The sequence below is a fragment of the Battus philenor genome, unplaced genomic scaffold, assembly GCF_028537555.1.
Source record: "Battus philenor isolate CCGP_79_NKW_IND1 unplaced genomic scaffold, ilBatPhil1.0.hap1 SCAF_15, whole genome shotgun sequence".
In the NCBI taxonomy this organism is placed as follows: Eukaryota; Metazoa; Arthropoda; class Insecta; order Lepidoptera; family Papilionidae; genus Battus; species Battus philenor.
Genome location: NW_027181677.1, coordinates 11,915,909 through 11,940,761, shown reverse-complemented (window position 1 = coordinate 11,940,761; position 24,853 = coordinate 11,915,909). Strand labels below are relative to the sequence as shown.

Genomic DNA, 24,853 nt, shown 5'->3' with positions numbered 1-24,853 from the left:
CAAGAGAGGCAAATACATTCAACATATAAGAATTCGATCGCCGAATTAGATCGGTTTTTGTGTGCATTATTAATTTCCACAGGTAAAATATATTGCTTTTTAATATTTGATAGTACAATCTTAACCTTTACATCTTTGATCAACTTTTTCGTATAAATGAAATTTGTTAAATTAACAGGCCATAGGCTTCCGCCAAAGATACCGATGATGACCTGATCTTACGTTGCTCGCATCTAGATTTGCAACCATAACTGTGTCATCGTTCCACGTGATAGTGGCTTCTAATGTATCAGTAATTTTTATATCAACTAGTACACGTAATACAAATCTATATAGTATTTTTACAAACTTGTATCGATTATTAGGAATCGATTTATAAAAGCCCACCTCTAAAATAACCGATACTGTATATTTTTAATAGCAATCTGTGATATTTTTAATTTTAAACGTAATATTATGAGCCCTTGAAACAATCTCTATGAACGCAATAGGTATCTATTGTTAAAGAAGTAAAATTGAACGAAAAAATAGATAAATACGAAAATGAGTCGAAATCGAGGTGCGGTAATTGTCGAAAAATAAGGTTACCGTTACATTAGTGTTGCGGAAGTTATACGGTTTTATCTTACATTGTCCATTTTTTGTTAGTTGTATAGAGTAAAAAAAATAAAGACACAGTGAAAGTGAGTATAAAAAATTTATTAATATGTAAAGAAATAAATATTTAATTAAAGGACGGACACTATATTTCCAATTCACAATTTGTTGTAAATAATTTAAAGTGTAAACCTACTAATAATATTATTCCTTGTTTATCAGATAGTTAAAATATACGGAGCTTAAGTATATATATATATACATAGATGCAAATATTTATATGTATATGTAGAAAGTTAGAGTGTAGAGTATGGTTTTTTTTTTAATTAATATACAAAATAATTTTTTCTGCATTTATGCACATTCGGTAAAAAGAACTGCCTGAATAAAAAATACACATGTATTAAAAATTTCATTTAAAGATCAATTTTACTTTTCATGAAGAGTTTAATTACTGATTATGCTTTTATATATTTAAATCATAATTAAACTGTTAAATAATATGTTCTTATATATATATATCTCCTTTCATATGAGAAATTCGATTATAAAACTCTCGTGAATTGGATACGAATTTATTTTAAACAAATAATTGATATAATGAGTGTAGTGTATTGTTACCTTTATCGAGTAAAGCGGTTGAGTCACAGCCGAGTGGAGACAATCGGCGAGCTTTTCCGTAAAACTGTATACACCATTAGCAACACCTACCGTACAAGGTTATTGATAATCGCGCCATTTATATTTCTTATACTATGACAAAAAAAATAAACCTGTGTGATATCTCACATGCCAGTGTTATACAGTACTATGTTCACTACACAAATATTACAGATTTAAGCTACATACATACTAACAGGTTCAATATACAATAGATCTCCTGGCTTTTTTTACTTACAACCGAACTCTCAACTTATGTTTCGTCCACCCGTTTGTTGTTATAGTCAAACTTTTTCTTTCAGTCCAAAGCACCTTTTATGCATATTGACATCATATTATACATTTGAAAATGTTTGAAATAGTTCGTCAATAGATTTCCTTATTCCTGATTGTTTGAACTTGTACAGCAATCCCGAAACATAGCCCACTTCACGGCTCGTTGAGTGAATGTATGCTTGCTATTGACGTCCCAATCGAGGCACTGAAATTTGGTCTATGTTTCAGTGACGTAGGTTGTATTTACAAATTGTTACAACCCGATATTATAAAGTTTTTAAATACATTTTCCTCTAAATTTTGTTTTTAATTATACATTTAAAACACCATAATATAATTTTATCAATCAACTAAATAGGTCCTCCATTCCGAATAGTCTACATATGTATTTTCAGACGTCGACGTAAATTCAACTGAAGAATAAGCACACTGACACAAATGCAGAGAGAAACACTAACGTTCCAATGGCGCAACTGTCGTTTTCTACAAAGTACAGCTTCTGTTCTTTAGTAAACTATAATGTCGCTTTGTTTATTTGTTGCGTTAAAAAGGTATAAAATTTGGGAAGATTAATTAAATTTATTTCGTAGAAATTACTTAAAATATCTTAAATAAGGACGAACAATACGAATACGACTACTATTTTTGTTCTTCTTTTCAAGATAGACCCCTCAGCAAGGCACTTGCCTTTTTGTTCTTCTTTTCCCCTTAGTAAGGCACTTGCCTCCTCCAAAGATCTACTGAGGTAAACAGCTACTTTGCCTCTACCTTGATTATGCCATCTGTGCTTCTAATATGGACCTGCCCATACCGCGTCTATCGGCTCGTTGGTTTTACTTTAGAACCTATCAGGCCAAACGACCGTCAGATGCATTAGCGATGATACGTCGGTAACCGTGGTTCTTTTGAAATTCTCTTTTCTGATTCGATCTCGCAACGAAATCTCGAGCCCTCTCTATTGCCCTCTTGGTGACCTGGAAGCTTCTATTGAGGGCCATCGTAAGCTACTACGTCTCTGATCCCCATGTCATAACTACTGTTACATACTGATTATTTTTAACAAAATTTTACGAAAGGTTAACATTGAAAAAATGTTTTGCTTTGTTGCCATCAAAACATTTATATGTTTTATCCGAAATAAGTCATAATACGATGTACTCTTTTACTTATCTTAATAAATAAATATCTACAGAAATATGAAGTGTTCTGTAATTATTCTAATGTTTATTTTTTTCTTTAATCACTAATTCAAGTTTGTACATAAAACAAAACAATAAATAGAAACCAGTCATCTTCTTAAAATACATCAAAATTTCCCGAAATTAGATGAATAATTATTCGCATTCATTAGGTGATTTAAAAACTCTGAATTATTTTTTTGTGAAGCCGTCTTAAGGATAGAATTTACAAAAAGCCAATCGAATCGCAACGACTCCAAATCCGTGACACACTTACCAAAATACACCCGCCATTTTGTTTAATTTTTTTTTAATTATTTGTGTTCGTAATGTACCTGCTCTTCTCGCATCTTGCAGAAGAGGGTTTGCTTCTGCGTCTCGTCGAGCTCGGCGAGGATCTCTGGGTCCACCCACATGTCGCGCAGGATCTGCTGCAACATGGCGCCGACCCTACACAACAACACAACAAACATCTAATTAATAACAAACCAAAGTTTTCCATCTTTTAATTGACACTTATTATTTTAAACGTAGAAGATATCACAACACAAGGCTTTTGTGTTTATACTTCGAAATATTTTGCCTTATCGAGATGAATTGAAATCGAATTCCAGTTCATTTTTACAAAAACTATAAAAAATCATAAGGTACTCCGCCAGATATTTAATGCGATCAATACTTTTCTCGAACAATATACTCAAATATAATAATTCGATTTCGCTTTGACTTTAATTTATGGGACATCCCACGTATATATTTGATGTAGCGCGAAACCATTTTCACTTTTGCTAGTAGTATCATTTTATAGAGGTAATATAAACACCTAATCAGGTCATAATAGCACTCGTACTAATACGTCGCATAACTAGATTACTTCCGCATCCCATTAAGATCTAACCTATAATTACTTATCAATATTTCCGCATATATACCTCTGTACCTGTTAACCTCTGGGCTAAGTTCATTTGCTCGCATACGGTAAGCGGTATCTTTTTTTTTAAATACAAACAAAGGAAGTCGTGCCCTGCGCTTGAAAATAAAGCGTAAACATGCGGCGGAATTTTTTACCTTTAATTATATAATACGAATGTTAATAACTTTTACTAATTAAGTTTCTTGTATCATCAACCAATTTTTATTAACATATAAACCTTTACGTTCCGTGAAGTTAAGTTAAGTGCAGCTGTAAAAGCCTTCCGGGTTAACAGCGATAGCATCAACAGAAACAATACGCATTTATATCATGAAGTTAAAACGTACAGCTAACCGGTTGCAAATGTCATCAAGGCTTTTTTGTAGAGTAACGTTCCAAATTCAATTTTGACAATATCGAAAAACACAAAATATTTAAGAAAAATTATTTGGCCACATTAACAAAGATTTTTGGATTTAGCTTTAAAAAGTTAATATAAATTAATTACATTTTATTCCTACACATATTATTTAAAAAAAAGTAACTTTATTACGGATGTACAAGGCTAACATCTTTTTATAACCGTTATTATTTTTCAATGTATTTTAGTTCATTTTAACAATTATTTCATTGTACAAATATAAAAGCGAATAACATACAAAATTCTCTACATAATAAAAATGTCGAATCGAACGTTTTGTTATTGCGTATTCTTTGCGCCCGACTAAGCGGAAAAGAACCATAAAAATTAACACGGGACAGATCAAGTTTTAATTTTTTATTTAAGTTTTAAATATTTTCTGATTTAAACCTAAAAAAATTAAAGAAATATGTGTATATTGAACTAGATTAACGGACATAACATATATAACAGATATAGTAGTAATTCATACACAAAGTAACAATAATTAATATCGAAAGTATTATTGTGTTTTAAATAACACGATCAACTTCGAAAAACGAGAGATTACATAAAAGATATCTAACAGCACTCTTTTTAAATTTATAAGCCATTCTTAAAAATTAACAAAATATTATTTGTGTATGTTTTAGTATGATTATATTGTATGTATAATAATATGAAAAATTTGTCAGCAAAAAGCTTAAAAGTTTTTACATCTATTTGCAATCATTCTGCATAAAATGATCACTCTGAATTATTTCACATCAATTATTTTTTCTATTGTAATGAGACAGGCAAATAACTTCTTGCAGTACAGTCTGCAGGGGTAAATAAGATAATAAATAGTAATTAGTTTTAATACGTAGTAATGATTCTAATTTTGAAAATATTTTTTCTTACTACAAGTACATTGTCAATGCGTTATTTATTATTAAAACCCTTGAGTTTTTGGAGATACATCACTTGACTGCAAATAAGTTATACATACATCCTTTAATGCCTGTTATTCTGTATACTCTGTATGTCAATATGTGTTCATAACATAAAAAGTGTAAACATGCAAACATCAGTGACTGGCAACCCATATGCTTGTGGACGTAATGTGGGTACAACAAAAAAATGTTGTTTAATCCCAAGCTTTGTTGTGGGACAGAAAATGCGGGCAAACAATATTGTTGATGGTGTCGTATTTGTTACGCACGTGTGGACACTTGCCGTACATATTACGAATAAATAACTTCTTAAAGCAGGACCGCTTTTAGAATAAAAGAAAAAAACTTTACTATAATATTCTGGAATAATATATAATACCATAAGAGAAACTGTATTTAGTTTATTTAAATGTTTTTTCCCCGATGTTAACAAACCTAACTCATTCTTATATTATTTCTTTATAACTCTACTTCTAGAAGATGAAATTTAACCTAGAATCTAACGTCTCCTTAATAAATAAGAGAAGTAATATATTTGACCCTTTGAAGCTTTAACACATTATCAATCAACCTGTATAAAACGATATTTTGTCAAATATTCAAGAATGCAAGTCGACTCACACATCCGTTTCTACCACTTTTTTTTAAAACATAATTCCAAGAGAGCATAATACAATACACGACTAACGAGCGGCCCCGCATACAGATAAGCCGAGCTTGCGTGTGCGCAGCTTAAATAATTCATATCGCCGACGCCAGCGCCGCCGGGCGGACTGCGGTATAAAATTGTCTACGCAAGTCTTTGAATACATAATAAGATTAGAGTTTTTTTTTTTACCGGACTCTTGTTGCTGCCGAAAATGCTTTTGCAGATGTGGATTCGAAGTAGCAGGGCGCAGAGGGTGCTTAGCCTAAAACCTCTTTTTAAGATAGCTCTTGGGTTTCCTGGTGCACCAACGGCTGCTACATACTACGATTGGACATACTCGATTGGAAGGTCATCTAGCTTTTAGTCACCGAGGTCTCCATGGAGTGACAAAGCTTAAAGATCACAACACAAAGGCCACGTTTTTGGAACCTTTCTTTCATCGCCTATCGTTAGTCTTTTTTGTATGTTCTATATAGCAATTTTTTTACGTATTCATTTCATTTCTACACTAATCCTTCGTCTTTCTCAATGTACTTTCAATCTTTCCTTTGAATTTCTTCAAATTAACTAACTTTTTTAACTCACTTCCTTCGACTTACTTTTTTTCTCATTATCTATGTCATATTTAATATCACTGGTATTTTATCACTCTTGGATTATTATTTTCATTATTGTTATTCCTTTTTACTTACTTATTACTTTTTATTGTTTTCCCTATAACCTTTTTGCAGAATTCCAAAAAGGTTAGGCGACATTCCTCTTTATTTACAAGTAAGGTTGTATTGTTCCTTGACTTGGGTTTGTCATTAGTCGCTACCCATTAAGCTTCTGGATACGGAGGTACACGAGAAGGTCGAAGCTTAACGTTTGCTATCACCTGACTAATAACATTATTATCACTTTGGAAAGTGTTGGCGCTGGGAGAAGTGGTATAAGAATCTCCAGCAACACATTCAGTATAAAGATTTACGATCCGGGCTCATTAGAATTGCTACAATCAATAAGATTAAACTTTATTTATCCTTCACTTTTACCGAAACATTTACGATAACATCAATGTTAAATATACTTATAACATATACGCTCTTGTACTAATTTAATACTCATAAATTGTTAATTAACTAAATTATATATTTATGACCATAACTCTGATACATTAATTGACATATTATTTTCTGATTAATTAATTATTATCATACACTCGACTGTTTATTTATAGTGTTCACCTATGTACATCATGAGAAGAATACCAGAAAGCTACAATTGCCATCACAAAATAAATCGGGAGAGCTGTTGTTATGTACGAACATCCCGCATCTGGAGTACGACTGACTAAGCGATTTTTTTTTTGATAAGTTCATGCACTCTTCGGCTCCGTGAACTCAGTACTGATGAAGCTGTAAAATCCTTTAGGCTAACAGCATTCACATCAATCGAAACCAAGAACAAAATTGACGAATATATTTCCAGTAAGCAAGAAAATCAAACACAACATTCATCACTTACAAAGAAATGCATCATAAAAATTCGCTTTATTTACTTCTGAGAAGCAGAGTCTAGATTAAAAAGGCTTGTCTTAAAATATATATATATCTCGCGTAAAATTTGTTATTGTATTGTAGATCGTGCTAATTAGCAGTTTCTCTGTCTTTTAAAGATAAGGAAGTTTTGTAGCTGGTGTATGTTCAACTTTGCTACACAGAGAGTATAAAACAAAAAGAAAACAATAATTAGGATTTTGTATCTTAATTTTAAAACAGTTTATATTTATACATTAACATAACAATCAAAATGAATAATACGTATGCTTGTTCATCATGTTTCCGCCCACACAATTGCAGCATGTTCGCTTGAACCGCTTATTGTCTAATTGTAATTTGAACTATTACGTGTTGAAATATTAATCATTAACACTTTGCGTAGGACTCTTAAGAAATTCATAATTACCCGTATAGCTAATCTCATGTTACATTTGTTTTATAAAATGAAGCTTGAATTTGATTACAACACTATACAAAATAAGGCCACGTCTAGGCTAATCGAATTCTTTGATGATGTAATTTCCCACGGAATAGATTGAAAAATTAATAATATACCGTTTTAGATATTTTTAACGTTCGATCAAGGTGAGAATGGTGATTTTTGAATCAAACCTATTAATTTCAATACACTTCTCTCATTTTTACACTTTATTTTAAAATGCAAAATTTAATAGTCGTATTCACTAGAAATCATTAATTATAATTTTTATCTTTTTATTATTTGTATAATATGAATGCGAGACTTGGAAGATCACAAAAAATATCTCGCGTCGGCTCCAACTCTTCGTTAACAACTGTCTTCGACGTATTCTCATTTTAAACTGGCCTAGGAAAGGTGAGATGCGAAGCGACCAGCAGATCGAACGCCGCATGTGGAACTGAATGATGAGAACAGCAACACAGACTCGACCAGGTAAACCTCGTCTCAACAACCTCATTCTCTATCAGAATGTCTAATGCAGGTCCGGAAACCCGAATGCTTTAGTCTATAGTATAGTTCACGGACATTACCGATCCGTAAGCTGTAAAAGCCTTAGGGCTAACAGTACAAAACAGCATTGCGATAACATTCGTTCTTAAAATATTTATTAATACACACCGAGTCAACATTAGCTCACGATAAATTGCAGAATAGGTGATAAAACCCGTCAATAAAATAATTAAGTAATTATAAAATTGCTTAATTATACATCGCTATAGCACCTTGCACATGATATACAGATACGTTTAGCAGTAGAACAATAGTTAAAAAAAAAACTATCGTTACGTAAAAATATACATGCATAAATATATATACTATACACCATTATCAAACTTAACTTTTGAATTGATTTGAAACTGGTGTATTGGAATATTTTCGTTTTATATCAGAAGTTCCGCGTGCCATGTTCCAAACGGTTGTAAAGCTCTATATATATCGTTCGTTCGTTCGTCGTTTCATCCCATAGACGCCAACTGCAGGGCATAAATCTCCCCCAAAGATATCTATGAGGGGATTTACTATTATCGAAACGCTTTGCAGACGACTTGGCGATCGCAGTGTTATATAATGTTACGAAGAGAATACTGCTGCCCATCGTCTGGAAACTTGTATGTGAGCAGTTGCAATCATATAATTAATGCACAAAGTGTGAATTAAACATAAGAGTGTATCCCGGAAATCGAACTCGCCACCTACGATCGTAAATCTCAGTTTTAGTCTTTTATAATATACAATAAGGAGTCAAGCTTAGGCCCCGAGGGACTCATCAAGTTGACTGTCATCAAAATCATCATCGTTTCAAACTTAACCAGGTCGTCTGTTCATTTAGTGGGTGGATGTCGCACACTGCGTGGTTTTACGCGCTATGTGATCTGTTCACTACCACTTCAACTTCACTTCCATTAAGCTATGTAAACATTGGCTATGTATTGGTTACTTTCATCTGTCTCCGGATCAGGTCATTTATGATTCGATCTCGTAGAAAAATCTCAAGCATAACCCTCTAGAAGGCTCTTTGACCGTCTGCAAAGTGGTCTATTCAGTAAAGAATTATCAAGATGTAAATGCCAACGGACAAACAGTATTAATAAATGAATAATAACAAAACACAACAAAGAAATAAGTAAACAAAACATCAAGTTATCACATTAAAAGCTTTAAGCACACAGTCACGCACACAGGCGCACATATTAACAGAGGAGCGTGTGAGCAGGACTTAGTCCGAGGCCACGACGGCAGCGGCAGACAAAGGCGAGTCGTGACGGCGAATTGCACCACTACTCGCGCGGATAATAGCTAAAGCGAATAGTTTAAAAGTGAAGGTGAGGCGGTGATACCGGCCCGGGCAGGACTGGTTTAGCTGAGGCCAGGGCTGTCAATTTACATACAAACATTTTCGCGAACGGAATAAAAATAATAACATACAGGGTGATTTGTTATAGTTAGTAAAGGGGTGAATGTATACCCTCATTTGTCGGAATAAAAACATCGTGGGAACAGCGGCATATGGATGGACAAAAAATCCGAACTATATATTGAAATATTAATAATCTCGCGTGGTGTATCCTGCTTTGTGCTCTCTTTTCGTGAGAAGAGTTTTGTGGTCTCGCAATCACAGACTAATAACACCTATATAGTTCTATTAGCCTCGTTCATATACAGGATCATTGGACATAAGTGTAAAAGTTTTAAGAGTGAATATATAACTCATTTATCAAAAAAATCTTTCATCAACTTGTATAAATTGATCACTGTGATTTTTTTTTCTATAAGAATGCGATGTACTAATAACTTGTGATAAATGCTGGAATAAATAGTGAACAATAATTAATTTTACTATGTATCTACGTTTCAAAATTAATTAGCGAATATATGAAAATGCGTATTTTAAACCGAATTGTGAAAGCGATTTTTTTCTACATTATCATTACGTCATTTGCTACATTCACCGCTTTAAAGGTTTTTCATAAATAATCAAGCACCTATATAACAGAGAGTATTTACAATAATAACTTACCTCACTGTTAGCAACCGAATTCAAATCGGGATAGGTATTTCAATGAGCAGTAATAAATCAACTCTAAAGAGTATTGATATCCGAAGTGGCCAGTTGTACCTTAAAATGGCGTTCTTGCTAAATATAACAGAATCAATATCTAACTTATTTGACAGCCCTACAGTATTAGCTTACATGGTAAATCTTTACTTAGTATTCAAGTCATAAAATCTCATGAGAAAATGGTCCATTTCAAAGTTTAATTTTAGGGTCGACGTATATTATTACGTAATGCACATTAGCCATGAAACGAGTTCTGTAACAGCCACAAATGTACGAATTTAATCATTATTTTAAGACTAAATGTATTTTTAAAATTATTCTTGAACTTAATATGAACAGAAGCACCAAATTTTGAAGGTTACCCTGGGGTCTAGAGTCGTATAGTCAGTTTTAAATTAACAACCAATATATATAGTGTATAAGGTTATAAAGATGCCAAAACGTAAACAATTAATCTAAGAGCAAGATAACACGTCTGCACCGTGCAAAGGAGACATGTAGACTGATATTTTGCGCCAGTGAAAACGCATCCTTACCTCGTTATTACTAACCAACAGGAATGTGTCGTAAATTTTCTGGTTGCCATTAAATACAGTATTAAACAATGGTATGTCACATTCTAACGCTCAACGTATGTATACAGGTGATTCGTTATAAATGTAATAGCTTTAAAGAGGTATATACAACTCAATGGTTATAGAAACAATAAATAACGCAATGATAATTAAGTACAAAAAAAGTTTTAGATTTTATTATTACTACGTATTAAAATAATTATTGTTTGTTATTTGTCTCTGCACACTTTATATTGCCAGACGTTATTGGCCTATAGGGTTGTAACAAAAAAAAATATTACATTTTCCAAAAAGATCACATTGTAAAAGTAAAGTTTTGAGTTGACTAATGAACTATATATTCACACTTTTAAATCGTTTACACGGACACCGATCAGTATATTGTACATTGCCAAAAAACAACGACAAGTCCACATGGACTAAGAAAATTAATTGTAACAAATTTAAGTTTTTAAAATTATTGCCATTGATAAGACTAAATCAATGTTATACAGCCTTTGATATTAGTTCTATTTACAATGACTGCCAACTTTTAATTTTTTTTTTTTTCACCTTCGTGTCACCATGGGAAAACCTTCTGGAAATGAGTAATTTTATAAAAAGTTACAGCCCTTTTTATCAAATCACGTACATAAAAAAACATTCGCGATTCATATGTAAATCAATACAGATAACAATCAGCATTTTTATATTTATCGTTATTAATTAAAAACCTATATATACAGTTAAAACGTAATATCTTAAAATTTATTACAACAGCTATAGTTGCACTATAGATAAATATTACTATAGAAAGATCCGGTTTACAAGACAATTTATACCGCTTTATTATAATTTTAACCACTTTAAAAACAATAAAATGTAAATAGCATTTTTATGTAAACAAAAATATTTATTCAAAGAATATTTATGTCAAAAATTGCTTTACAAATAGCTGAATAATAGAAGATATTTTTTCATTATTCTAAGACAAAAAAAAGAATCATTATATAGTACCCGGCATTTGATTTGGCACGTCAGTCAGTTTGGCATATCTTTTGTCAATATTTATATAACTATACATGGTGATTGCTAATAAGTGTATAGGTAAAAAAGGTGTAAATTTTCCTAAAAAAAAAACAACATTTATAAATGATCACTCGGAAATATGTGACGTTAACTTATTTTTTCTATAAGAATTCGACAGGTCATTTTCTTCTGGCAGTAAAATCTGTCAGGTCATATAGTAAAGAATAATTTAGTTTAATATGCGGTTAACCTTACTTGAAAACATCTTTTTTGATACGTAAAAACTAATCACACTGTATAATATATTTTTTAACGCGAGAGATCATTAATTTCCGCCAGTACAAAGCATGCAGAGAAAGATAATATACATTGACTTATTTTAATATGTAGTTTTCCGACTTTGAAAACTCTTTTTCTTACTATAAAATCATATTTATTAATTATTTCTGAAACCTTTGATTTTTAGATCTCATATATTAATTGACAGCAAATGAGCTATACATTCACGCCATTATATCTATAACCATCCATCCTGTATAAATATATAAAGTAGTTAAAATCGACTATGATTATGTCGACTAATATTATGGACGTGCCAAAACAAATGCCGGCTACTACATCAAATCAGTTAAAACAAAAATACAAATCGATGCCGTCAGCTTAATGCAAAATTATAAAATGAGATCTTTGCAAAGTGATTATGTAATTCTGGCGCCGTCTCCCAAAATGCCAACTTGTATTTAGAAAGCAATATATTAAAATAATTTATTTTGTACCTTATGATTATCATAATACAGTTGATAATACTTATTAACTAATAAGAATCCTTGTTTAAAACATTTTTAGATTATGTTTCAATTTCTACTATCATATCTTAAAATTTTTCAACATCGGCTTCTATCAATTTTGAAAGGCATGAAGAATCTAAGAGTAGAATTCGCTGAAATGAAATTGACATAATCATCATTTAAGCCTTTGTACAGTTTTATTAAGACTAGGGGCCACTCGGGAAAATCATGAACTAATGGCGGGCCGGCCGCCAGAAATATAGGTAATTAAAGACAATAAAGAATTGGTAATAATTCGAATTCAATATTTTTAGAATGTACGAGAGTATTATTTTTGCTGTCGGTGGGCCACCAGTGTATTCGACCGACGGGCCGCGGTCTGTGCATCCATGATTTAGGCCATAGAACGTCCAAAGCTGGACATGGTCTTTCCCCACAACTTTCCTATAAGACCTGTAAGCAGCCGTAACAAGCTCGTCTCTCCAGCCTGTTAATGGACGTTCTACGTTGTTTGCCAGAACCTGATCTTCACTCTACAACCTTAAAGTATCAACGGACATTATTATGACAATCCATAGTATGAAAGTATGAAAACTTTGTCTATTTGTACTGGCTGGCAAGAGGTCATATCTTTGCGCCTGGTCTCTTTATGAAAGGTCTGCTTTTAAAAGCTCGGAGACCTCCGAATTCGTAATATAGCATGTTATGTAACGGCCTAAACCAAGGTTCCCCGAGAGAGCCGTTGAGCTGAGTTACGTAAGAGAGGTTTAGGCTAACCACCTTCAATGCTCGGCGCCCTCAAGTCACATACCTCAGGAAGTGATTAGTACCTGCGTGTACACTACCCGTTGAGACTGTGAAGGTAGAGATTGACAAAACGCACACGAGATATTTCAAAACAGATGGATTGTCATCGACCGTCTCCGTCATGCCGCAAGAACTAATGATTACCTGCGTGCACACTAAATTCACCGACCGGTGAGTCTGTGAAGGTTAAGGTTGACAAAACGCACATGAGATATTTGAGAAGAGATGGATTGTCATCTACCGTCTCGATCATACCGCAGGAAGTAATTATTACTTGCGTGCATACTAAATTTACCGACCGATGAGTCTGTGAAGGTTGAAGTTGACAAAACGCACACGAGATATTTCAGAACAGTTGGATTGTCCTCTACCCTCTCCGTCATACCGCTGGAAGTAAGTAACATTTGCGTGCATACTAAAATCCACCTCCAGTGAGACTGAAGGTTGAGATTGTCAAGACGCATACGAGATATTTTAGAATAGATATGTTTGTCTACTTCTCCCGTCTTGACACTCGCCTAGAACGTGATTAGCACTTGCGCGCATACTATACGCTCTGTATTCTCTATCTGTGATAGGCCTGTGACCACATAGGAACATAGTAATGGTATTCTAATTTAATTTTATTGTATGAGTCATATATTTTACATGAGTGGATACGGAGGCTATATTAATTGTACTGTGGGCGGAAGGAGCGTCCGAAGCGAGAGACAAGGACATTTGTGACCATACAACCTATTAAAAGAATATTTACAAGTTTCACGTATATACTGTTTATTATTTATATACTACAAACATTTCTAGCAGTTTAAATACTTTACATTCACCATCGTAATTATTTCACCCGTACAGGTCCAATGCTGAACATATGGATACTCTATGGATCACTTTCTACATAGGTTTTAGCGCGAAGATAATCGCTAGAATCTTAACATTACCAAAGTATACCCACAAAGTGGACAGACTGTGTCCTACTGTGGACATCTTACGATTGAATTGTTGATGAAAGAAGATACAAACATTTAGATAAAGGTATTTTATAAATAATTGTCAGTAAGTAAGAAAAGGACCAATATATAGCCACATCCGCACATGTCAAACACAGAGTCACTAATCGGTGTAACATAACTCCTGAAGATACCCCATGGATGGGTGAAACACGTGTTGAGTGATTTAACGGTGGTAGTTGTGTAATCGCATTGTTTGCCGCATGCGCATTTATCAGCGGGCTGGCGGGCGGTGCGCTTTGTTGCACGATTACCACTGCATGTGCGGAAGTGGCTAAATATTGATCCTTTTCTTACTTAGGATGGACTTCCGCAAAATAACGCCTGATTCCATTAAATAATTGTCAGTATTATTAAGCCGGCTCTATACTTTTTTGCATAAATAACTTAAAGCATATCTGAAGTCTGTTACTTATACCGTTACAGTACAATAAGACGTTAAGGAAAAAGATATTTAATTAATTCACGGTTACTTTAACATTGTATCTAGTGCCTTCCCGTGACTTTAATTATTTCGTTGATCCACCTAATGGAGGGCCTATCCACGCCGCGTCTACCGGTTCGTCATTCGAGAACCTTTCGACCCCGGCTCATGATGCATGGCTGATGTGCCCCACCCACTGCTACTTCATACGCGCAATTCTTTGAGCTACGTCGTTGATTGTTCTTCTTCATTTATTTCAGATTCGATTATAGACCTCTCCACTGCTCCTTGGGTGGTCTTGTGCCTTCGTGTAAGGCTTGTCGTAAGTGATGACGTCTCGGATATATGTCATCACTGGGAACACACATTGGTCGAAGACCTTCGAAATCTACCTATTATGGTGTGTACATTTTTAATTTTGTTTTTAAAAATAATAAATTCACTCCAAATTCATAAACTTCCAGAACATAAATACTAAACCAGCGGTTCAGAACCATAACGTGAATAATGTAACTAAAATTTCTTATTATCCAAACGTGATTTAATTTCCTAAATTAACAAAAATAAATACGTACAAATGTATACCGCAATGACTTCTACGTATATTACAGTCAATTAATATTGCGGTCGTCGTTGCGAGAATGTGGGTCGGAGTTTGCATAGCTTTTACGCTAAATGAACTCAAAACCAAAAGAATTGTCTGACTGAAATAAAGAAATCACTTGCTCTGGCTCATTAGCATTTTCTGCGAATATAACAAAACAACTTCGATATAATTCGGTCAAACGTATGCAGAATATTAAAACTGTAGTTTGCAAAATTTTAATAGTTTTTATATAAATAAATAAATGTATTATAATACACATTTGTTGCTTTAGATAGAAAAACAATAGCCTAAAAGCATTAATGTCTTATAGACACTTGAATTTATTTCTCGCTAGCGTGGCAAAACTATTTTTTAATGTATATATGCCTGACTTGTATTCCTACCTAAGAAGGGGAAAGCTTTGAGGTCTTGACCTAAACTTTTTTTAATGCGAAACTAGAGGTCTTCCTAGGAACATGGGCCGATGTTCAACTCTACAACTCAAGGTTCAACTCTCGGGAGCTGAACCTCGACGTGAAACCTACTCTTTTACCTGGTTGTAGTTGATATATTTGGCATACACATGGGAGAATAATATTCAATGACCGCATGGTATATTTAAACATAGCGATGTTGTACGATTGCTCGAATAATTTTTGGATACTATACTTTTAATGTGATATTCACGTATATAGACAATTACAATTACAAATTTAAAAAAGTTAGAAATATTCTTTGTTATATCTAACGTTATTTAAAAATGTTATTTAAAAACATGCTTCGTAATTAAATGTATTAGATGTCTATTGCGATTCGAGGCCGTTTTTCGGATTCGCATACAATTGTTCCAATTTTAAAATAAGTCTTTTTTTTTAAATGCTTTTGCAGTTAACTAAACCGACAAATTAATCCTTTCAATGTTTTGAAAAGACTAGTGTAAATATTTAAAATCTTTCCTATATATCGTCATGACTTGCAAATAAATCAAACAAATAACTTTCATTTAGTAGTTGCGAATTCAATTTTCAAAATTGCTAAACAAACATACGGAGTAGCTAACCAAACAACTGCTTTCATACAAAAGCACTAGAAAGTTCCTCGCACAACGCTCTATGCATACAAAGTGCATTTTTCCGATACACAAGTGACTAATTTGCTAAACAATGACCTTGCGGTCTGCCTTGACCGAGATTCGTGGATAACAGAGTGAAAAGGAGTCCGTGCAAATCGGTAACAGTGGAACACAATAGCTGTCCTCGGATGCCATGTGTCGCCATTACTGTTGTCTCTCCGCATTATGTACGGCTTCACGGAGGTGTAAATGCCCGCGCGCTACTTGAAGTAACCTTTTTAATTATATATATATAATCTTGTATTCGCATTAAGAAAATAGTAACTCATTGCCAATCAGCTTAGCTATGTTCCTTGACTAATTAGATCATAGTAAAACGTATTGCAGTCGCTGAATGAACGTGGCATAAGACCAGGCATAGCAGCCATCTTTGGGGGAATCCTGTGCATTGCAGTGGGGGTGTATCAACTTACATGGTGATAGTGATAAAGCCGTATTGGTGTTTATAGTCAAACTAAGCAAGTCCACCTTCGAGAAAAGGGTCAATCGAATTTAAGTCGAATCGGTATCTCGTTCAACGTCACTCACTGCCTAAAAACCAAAATCTATGACCAATATGTCTTACAAGTATTGTCTTATTGCATAGAAACTTGGTCTCTCACTGAGCCTTATCGGCAACTACGGATTTCTTTACGAGATCAAATCAGGGACGAGAAAATCCTTAGACGATCGTAAGTTATGGAGCCGAGCATATTGACATGTTTCTTTAGAAAATGACAAACCACATAGAAGAACCTTTGAGGAGTTTTTTGGTCCCCGTTTTCGGGAACCTCTCATTCACCCCTATGTGCACGAGGGAACAACAGCACGGGAGAACAAGGGACTTTGTTTACAAGGGTAAATTAGTTTTTCAGTTTTAATTTTTTTTTTCCTTCTTTCGTGCTTCATATTTTCTTTTGTTTATATTTCTTTCATTGCGATATCTGTTTTCTTTATATTCTTTGCATTTCGTTCAGACTCATTCTTACATCCTTCCCCTGCATTCTAATGATATCACAGAATTGTTCTAACTGTCACATTACTTTAGTATAAGAGACTAATTTACAGGTTTAAGAAGTTTCAGGTCAATATCTTGTTTTTTTTTCAGGAAAAATATGTATTATTACATATTTTATCTCAATTTTTATTTATGGATCACATTATTGAGATCTTACCCGACCCTGACTTACGTAACTAAGTCTTATAACTACATATTGCACACATACAACATATTGTTCTACACAAGGTTAGGAATATATGGTGATGTCCTTCGTCGCCTACCAGGGAGGCGATATTACTTGCATTTATCCTTTCTCCAAGCTCTATCTCACCGTTCATAGTACTCTAAATACGGGAGACAGACCGAAGTCCTCCAAATACAAATTTTAATGATTTAGCTCGAAGACCACAGACCACGGCAAACGCAATGTATAAGATACACCCACACGGTGAATAGATCTTGACGACTTTACGTTGGAAAATGTTGAATGTAGGCTGCTTTCTACCGATCCCATAGGAAATCTTTGGGAATTTTGTAAATTTTAAAATCAATACCCATTGGTCAGAAATTACTCTCTTAATACGAAATTACTATAGAATCTAACATATAACAAAACGAAAAGATTACTTTAAAAGTAATGTTGACTTCAATATGTTCTTGAAAGGCGTAATAACTCGGTGTATTCAATGTGTCTTCAATTAATGACGTCCGGGAGATATTAGTCTGAGAATTGATTTCATCTGTGAGATTTAAAAGCATTATATTTGGATGATAATTATTTTATTGAATGACAATCTTTTATAACAGAGATAACACAAAAGCATTACAGATTACTTACATATAAAAACAAAATAAAACATTATTAAGACAAAATAAAACGGTGCGTAAGAACTATATAGGGTTCTCAAGCAGGTAGACGCATTAAAGTCACAGGAAGTTGATACGAGCAGCACAGGACTGGTCATGGAAGCGATTTTTGGAGAGGCCTATATCTTGCAATTGGCGTCCGTTGGCTAAAACAACTATATATTCCGTATAAATCATCACCAAACTTTGACTTCTTCTTTTTGGTCGTTACCAAAAATAAATGACATTTTTTTAAATTAATTCATTATTCACCCGTGATAAATTAATTCGATGTAGGTTTGATATCAGTACGTGTTATAACGGCTCTCAAAGAGCTAGCTTTTAGCAGCTATATATAGCTATAAGCAGTTTGTGCATAACATGTTACTTCGCTTGTGAGTTTTCAATTTTTCTTTTCTTTATGTGTGATTATTTCTTATTACGTCGTATAAAAACTATTTTTTTTCTTTCGTTCAATGTCATACTGCGAGTCCCCTCAAAGTTTATTTATTAAACACCAAATACTACTTACAGGGTCATTGTCCCAATGCGGTATTGACAATCTATTTATATTTGTGTAAGTTTATACAGAAACGCGGTCTCTTACTCTGTGTCTCGTTGACAAACTCAGTCGGTCAATAAGACATGAAGAGGCAAATGCTCGATATTCCTCTACGAGATCGAATCAGGATTAAAAGGATCCGTAAGCGAACGAAAATATCCGACGTACTCCAGCGGATTAGCAAGTTTAATGATAGTGGGCAGGCCACATAGAGGGCAGTACAGGTGAGCGTTTTGGTCTTAAGTTTGTGTAGTGAAGGCCACGAGCCAGCAAGCGCATAGGACGTCCATTCACAACGTGGACAGTCGACGTTGTTACAGAAATCTTTAGGAGACGCTTATTTCTAACACGTCTAATCAATATGTTTATATTGTTATAACATATTACAAAATGCTGTCCTTGATGAATTTCTCCGCAATTCTACTTTGTCTTGAATGTTTTAATCATTACGATAAACCTCATGTCTCTCTCTCTCCAACCTCCTTCATCTCTCTCATCTTCATCCAAAGGTTGTCTGGTAGAGATCGTCTCGAGCGATAAGACCGCCTCTTGTACCTCTATATCAGGGATTCTCAAAGTGGTCTATATCGACCCCTAGGGGTCTACGACAACCTGCAAGGGGTCTACGTCAGCGAAAAAAAAATTGGGAGTCCATGAAATGAAAATGGGGGTCCACGATAGTGGATCTCACATACACATACACTGATAGTACCTATTTACTTACATCATACTATCTTATAATATCAAAACATTTACATTATTTACTGGACATCATTAGCCGAGAGATTTAAGATTAACCTTGACAAAATTGACGCCAAATGTTGATAACTTATTATTAAAGCATCAGGTTCATCCTTCTCACTAAAAATATTGACTTATTGCTTATGTTATTTTATTTATAGTTTATTTTATGTTTATTTAATGTTACGTATATTTTACATAACAGATACAAAATTTTATTTTGAGTAGTTAATTCAATTAATAAATGTATCAATTAACATGTGTTTTTACTTTAAATTTTTAACACGAAACTTCACTACAGTTAGAAAATTAACAGGAAATCAATATCAGGTAAGTAGGGTAGGGCAGGTCTACCCAACACGGAAAAACATGGCAAGAGGTCTACGACACAAAAAATTTTTGGGGAACTCTGCTTTATATAAATTGTTTCTTTTTTTAGTTATTATATATGGTATAGAATAATGTGTAAATAAATATATGAAAATTATACAGGTATAGGCTGTATTTAAAAAGATATATCGTCTACGTTAGAAAAGTGAACATAAAGGAGCAAGAGGCTGTCAATGCCAAATCGCGCGGGAAAACATAATGTGCGCGGGAAAGTGGGTTAAGCAAGCGAGACGAACTGGAGGTTACGTGCGGAGCGGTGTCACAGTTCGCGTTACAAATTTCTTTCGCTAACCACCCACAACTTTCCTACTCTCTCTCTCTCTTACTCTTACCCACGTGATCTGTAACGGTAGATATTAGAGTAATCCTACCATAATACACTAGATTAATACCTAGTTAAAGAAAAATGCATTGTACGTTGAACATAGATTTCCAATTGTACTGGTTGAAAGCAGGCCTGCAACCAATCTTCCGACGACCTTCTTTATGGTCCCGTTGCTAAGGCCTGTTCACCTCTGTCCTGGGTCGGAGCAATCTTTATCTACATAACAATTTTTCACACTTTTTTTATTTCCATACTCATCTTTTGTGCCTCTCAATGTTTTTAATTTCCTTCACAATATCTCTATGTTTTACTTCAATACATCGCCTCACTTCCTTCGCCTGCGATTGACCCGTACAACGTCCTCTGAGTGAACGTTCTACGCTATGCTTGCCAGTGGTAAGTAAAACATTCGTATTATAAGAGAGAACACAATCTTTTACGCTATCGTGTTCATTTTATTTTATCTGGCATATTGGCACTTGGTAAAATTAGACCTCAAAAAAAATAATACTGATTATCATTATTTAAGCCATAGGACGTAGGGCGCTATAGATTTCTGACAAGTCCTGTCAGAATTGACCTATGTCAGGTGCCCTCCAGTGACCTCAACAAGGTCGTCTGTCTATCCACCTCATAAGTGGGCGTCCTACCTTGTTTTTGCCATTTCGCGGTCTACGCCCCGGACCTTAAAAGCCTTAGCGGACATCTGTTCTGTCCACTGCCACTTCAACTTACAATCTGCTGGGAAATGGCAATCTTTCATTCGTCAACGAATCTGGTCATTTGACCTCTTAAAGGAATTCTAAGCATAAAATACTGTGAACAAAAAGTAAGGTGGCTCTATATATAAAATGTAAGTCCTTCATTAATTATACTTCTAAATCAATTACATCCCCTTCCAAGAAACAGCCGGAATTGTCTTTTTATGGTGAAGCTAACAATACTTTCCTTGATTCGGTTTTTTTCTCCTCTTCCGTATCAAAACGGCGTCTCCACCTTGATATTTTAAATTTGCTGAATAGCCAAAATCGCACAGAGCTTAACCACGCGAAAAGGTGGTTTCTGAACGATATGAGTCGAGTTTTTAACAAAAAAAGTCGTGAAGAACCAATGCAGTATGACATCTACCGATCGAGACACAACATCCTTCAAAATGGTTTAGACTGAACCGAATGGTATCCCAATTTTTAACGACGCTTGGCAAATGTTACAAATTGTCCTACTAACCAAGACAAAAATCACCTGCCTTCCTAATGCCCGGGAGTTTTGAATGACAATTTCACTTCACTTGTAGTACAATTCGAGCGAACAGTATACGTCTTTTCAATACTAAGATCATTTTACTTTACCAGAAAAAGTTATCTATTACGATATGTAATCAGTTTTTAAAATTTATACACTTTCAAATCATAACTGTCCCACACACTGGCATGTTATATATACAAGAACAATAAGAGCAACAAAAAAAAAAGAAAGTGAAAAGAAATATTCTCATGACAAATTACGAGCTGCCAGTGTTACATAACGCAGGCCGTAAAATGTGCAGTTAAAAAGGAAACGATTAATTTTAAAATTAAGAACAAAAGGCAATTTACTTTTTTATTAGCCAATTACGTAACAACCTGTGTTGCCAAAATAAAGTGAAAATAAAATAATCCACACAAAGACAATGTTGAGTGTTTACTTATAAAAAGGTGTTAACCAAGTTATTTATTACCTCGTTTGTCGTGAGTATTTAGGAAGGCCAATTTAGATCGGCTTGGCCAAACTGGATTTAACCCGAGACACTAGGACCCCTATCACCATAAGATACGAAAGACAAAGACACCATAAGATGTAAAATTAACTAAAAAAGCTGCGATATATATAAATTGTATAAATAAACTAAACTGCAGTCATTGCGGATGGATGAAAGAATATTAGAGCATAAGAGAAAAATAGACTGAATTATGGAATGAAGAACAGAATGGTAGAGATTGTTATGAATGGAAGAAGAGTATGAATATAATAGAAAGGAAGTGAAAAATTTAATAAAGAAAATAAATCCTTGTTCCCAAAAAAATAGAGGCGGAACGAAAGGTCTCCAATAACGGGCGCCACAAAAAACGAAAAAAAATCTATTACCAAATATGGTAGTTTTCTTAATTAGAGCAGTGTTAGCGGTAGAGGACTGAGATTTACGATCGTAGTTCACAGGTTCGATTCCCAGGATAAAATCTTATAAATAATATAATCCACACTTAAAACATTAACTATATAGGATTGTCACCGCCCGTAAAGAAGATTCCAGAGGGACCATCCCAATGGCGTAGCTATGGTATTTGGGGCCTGGGGCAGATTGGGGCCTGGGGCAGATTGGGGCTTGGTGCCCCCCCCCCCCCCCTAAAGAGTCTAAATTCTTTATTTATATATTTTTCACATTTTGGTACAATTTTTTATTTTTTGCCCATAAAATAGTAAAAAATCCGATGCTCAATTTTGTTTTTTCTTTAAAATTTTAAAGAAATCAAAATATTTTTTTTCTTAAAGGGACATGATTTTTGTATAAAACATCCTCACCCTTTTTGTTTAAAACAAAAATGTGTTTCCAGAATTTTTTGAACCCTTTATGAAACCATCTTTGTGGTTTATACATTAAGGGAGAGGATCATGTCCTTAAATGTTGAACACGTATATATCTTCTTGTACATTTCATGAACACAGATATGTGTTTTGTGATTTAGGGCCCTTTTAAAAAACACTTTATGTGTTTTGCGAATGAAAGGCTTAAACACTGTGTATATTATAATTTGTAACCGTTTACATTAAAGTTCGATATTTTTACTCAAAAAAAAATTCCAAAAAAAATTATTTTCAACTTTGGTGCCCCCCTGCTTGTAGTGCCTGGTGCGGCCGCCCCGCTCGCCCCCCTTAGCTACGCCACTGGACCATCGTCTGCAGTAGCGTCTTCTACGTCCCATAACACAAAATTGCTAACGCCAGCTCGATTTCCAAGCGTGGCGGCTATGGTATATATACCCTTAGATACATTTGGGAGAGGCCTATATCATATGGCCTTACGCTTTTAGAGAGTCTATCACAGATTGGCAAGGCAGCGAAGGAAGTCTACGCCCATAAGGTAGACAGACAACCTTTTTAAAGTCGTCCAAAGACACAGAACGCAGGTAGCTTCCAGGCGGTCCTTTTGGTAACCTATGGGACAGGCCTATGTCCAGCAGTGGATGTCCTTTAGCTAAAATGATGATGGTGATGAAATAAATTTATTTAATAAAACGATAAAAATAATATTCGTAATTATGAGAAATGCTCAGACGGTAAATTTCATAACTCTGTACTGATATCTCTATCGCGGTGGTTAGATTGCAAAAAAAAATATTTCTCAACAAAGAAAAGTCGTACGGTCGTAAAGCTACCGCAATTTACTTTAAGATAAAAATCGTTATCATGTTTTTTTTCTATTACAACCTCTGCGATAACATTTAGCAGTGTGCAAAATATAGCTGATATAACGTATATACTATATTCACAGTTCTTAATTTAATTTTAAAAGAATATCTGTTGGGTTTTTGGCACTTCTCAGCACATCAGCATTCCGAGGTCGTAATACAATGATTAAAAACATTTTGTAAATGCCTACTATTGTAAAGACATTTTTAATTTGAATAAACCGTTTGTTATGCTAAAAATATTCGCCAAAACACGTAACGGTCGAAACGATCGGGTCGTCGTATTTAAATGTCATTTAAATCGCGACACGTAAAAGTACGTGTTCCTCGTGTGAGGCAACCGTGTCGACGAACTCTAAAGCGCTGCCAACAAAATTAACGTATGCATGGTGTGCATCTTCATCCTCACACGATACGCTTCCGGGTTTAAAAAAAAAACAGAACGTGTTTATACAGGTTGATTGAGTAGATGTAAAAGTTTGTTTGTCAGCAAAAATCTTTAACATCCTGTATAAAATGATCACATAGAAATAATACATTCGGATATTTTTACTATTCAACATCAATAGGCCAATAGATTCTGGTAGTACAAAGTCTGCAAAGAAATGATTAAAACCATAATTCATTTTAATATGCCACATACAAAATTTATAAACGCTTTTCTTATTTATTTATTTATTTTTAATTTTTTTTCAACATATACAATAAGTAAAATGAAAAAGGAACAATTCATTTAAATGTACAAGAGCTGGTCTTATTACACGAGGCGATCTCTACCAGATCTTTGGATGGAGATGAGAGACATAAAGAAGGCAGTTTACTTTTCTTACTATATTATTATTACAGAAACCGTATAGCAAAAGATACATACATTGACACATGTAAATCTTTTACACCTATTTCCAATCATTCTGTATGCGGTTATCACTCTGAAATATATTACATTCATATATTTAACGGTTGAAATATATATGTTATTGCTGGAACTTTGACCTATTTAGAGCTTTTACAATTTATAATTAGTTACCACAAAAAAAACCCGGACCA

General features: G+C 34.1%; 1 protein-coding gene across 2 annotated transcripts in view; it reads right to left on the bottom strand.

Moving 5' to 3' along the window:
• The window catches only part of LOC137918843 (SH2 domain-containing protein 4B-like), an 86,617-nt gene that overhangs the window by 19,605 nt on the left and 42,159 nt on the right, over positions 1-24,853 (bottom strand). For both annotated transcript variants that reach the window (XM_068761767.1, XM_068761768.1), the window contains exon 2: positions 3,047-3,161. In XM_068761767.1, the coding sequence (XP_068617868.1) occupies positions 3,047-3,151 (105 nt within the window). In that variant the 5' untranslated portion in view covers positions 3,152-3,161. The remainder of the gene's footprint in view (positions 1-3,046; positions 3,162-24,853) is intronic.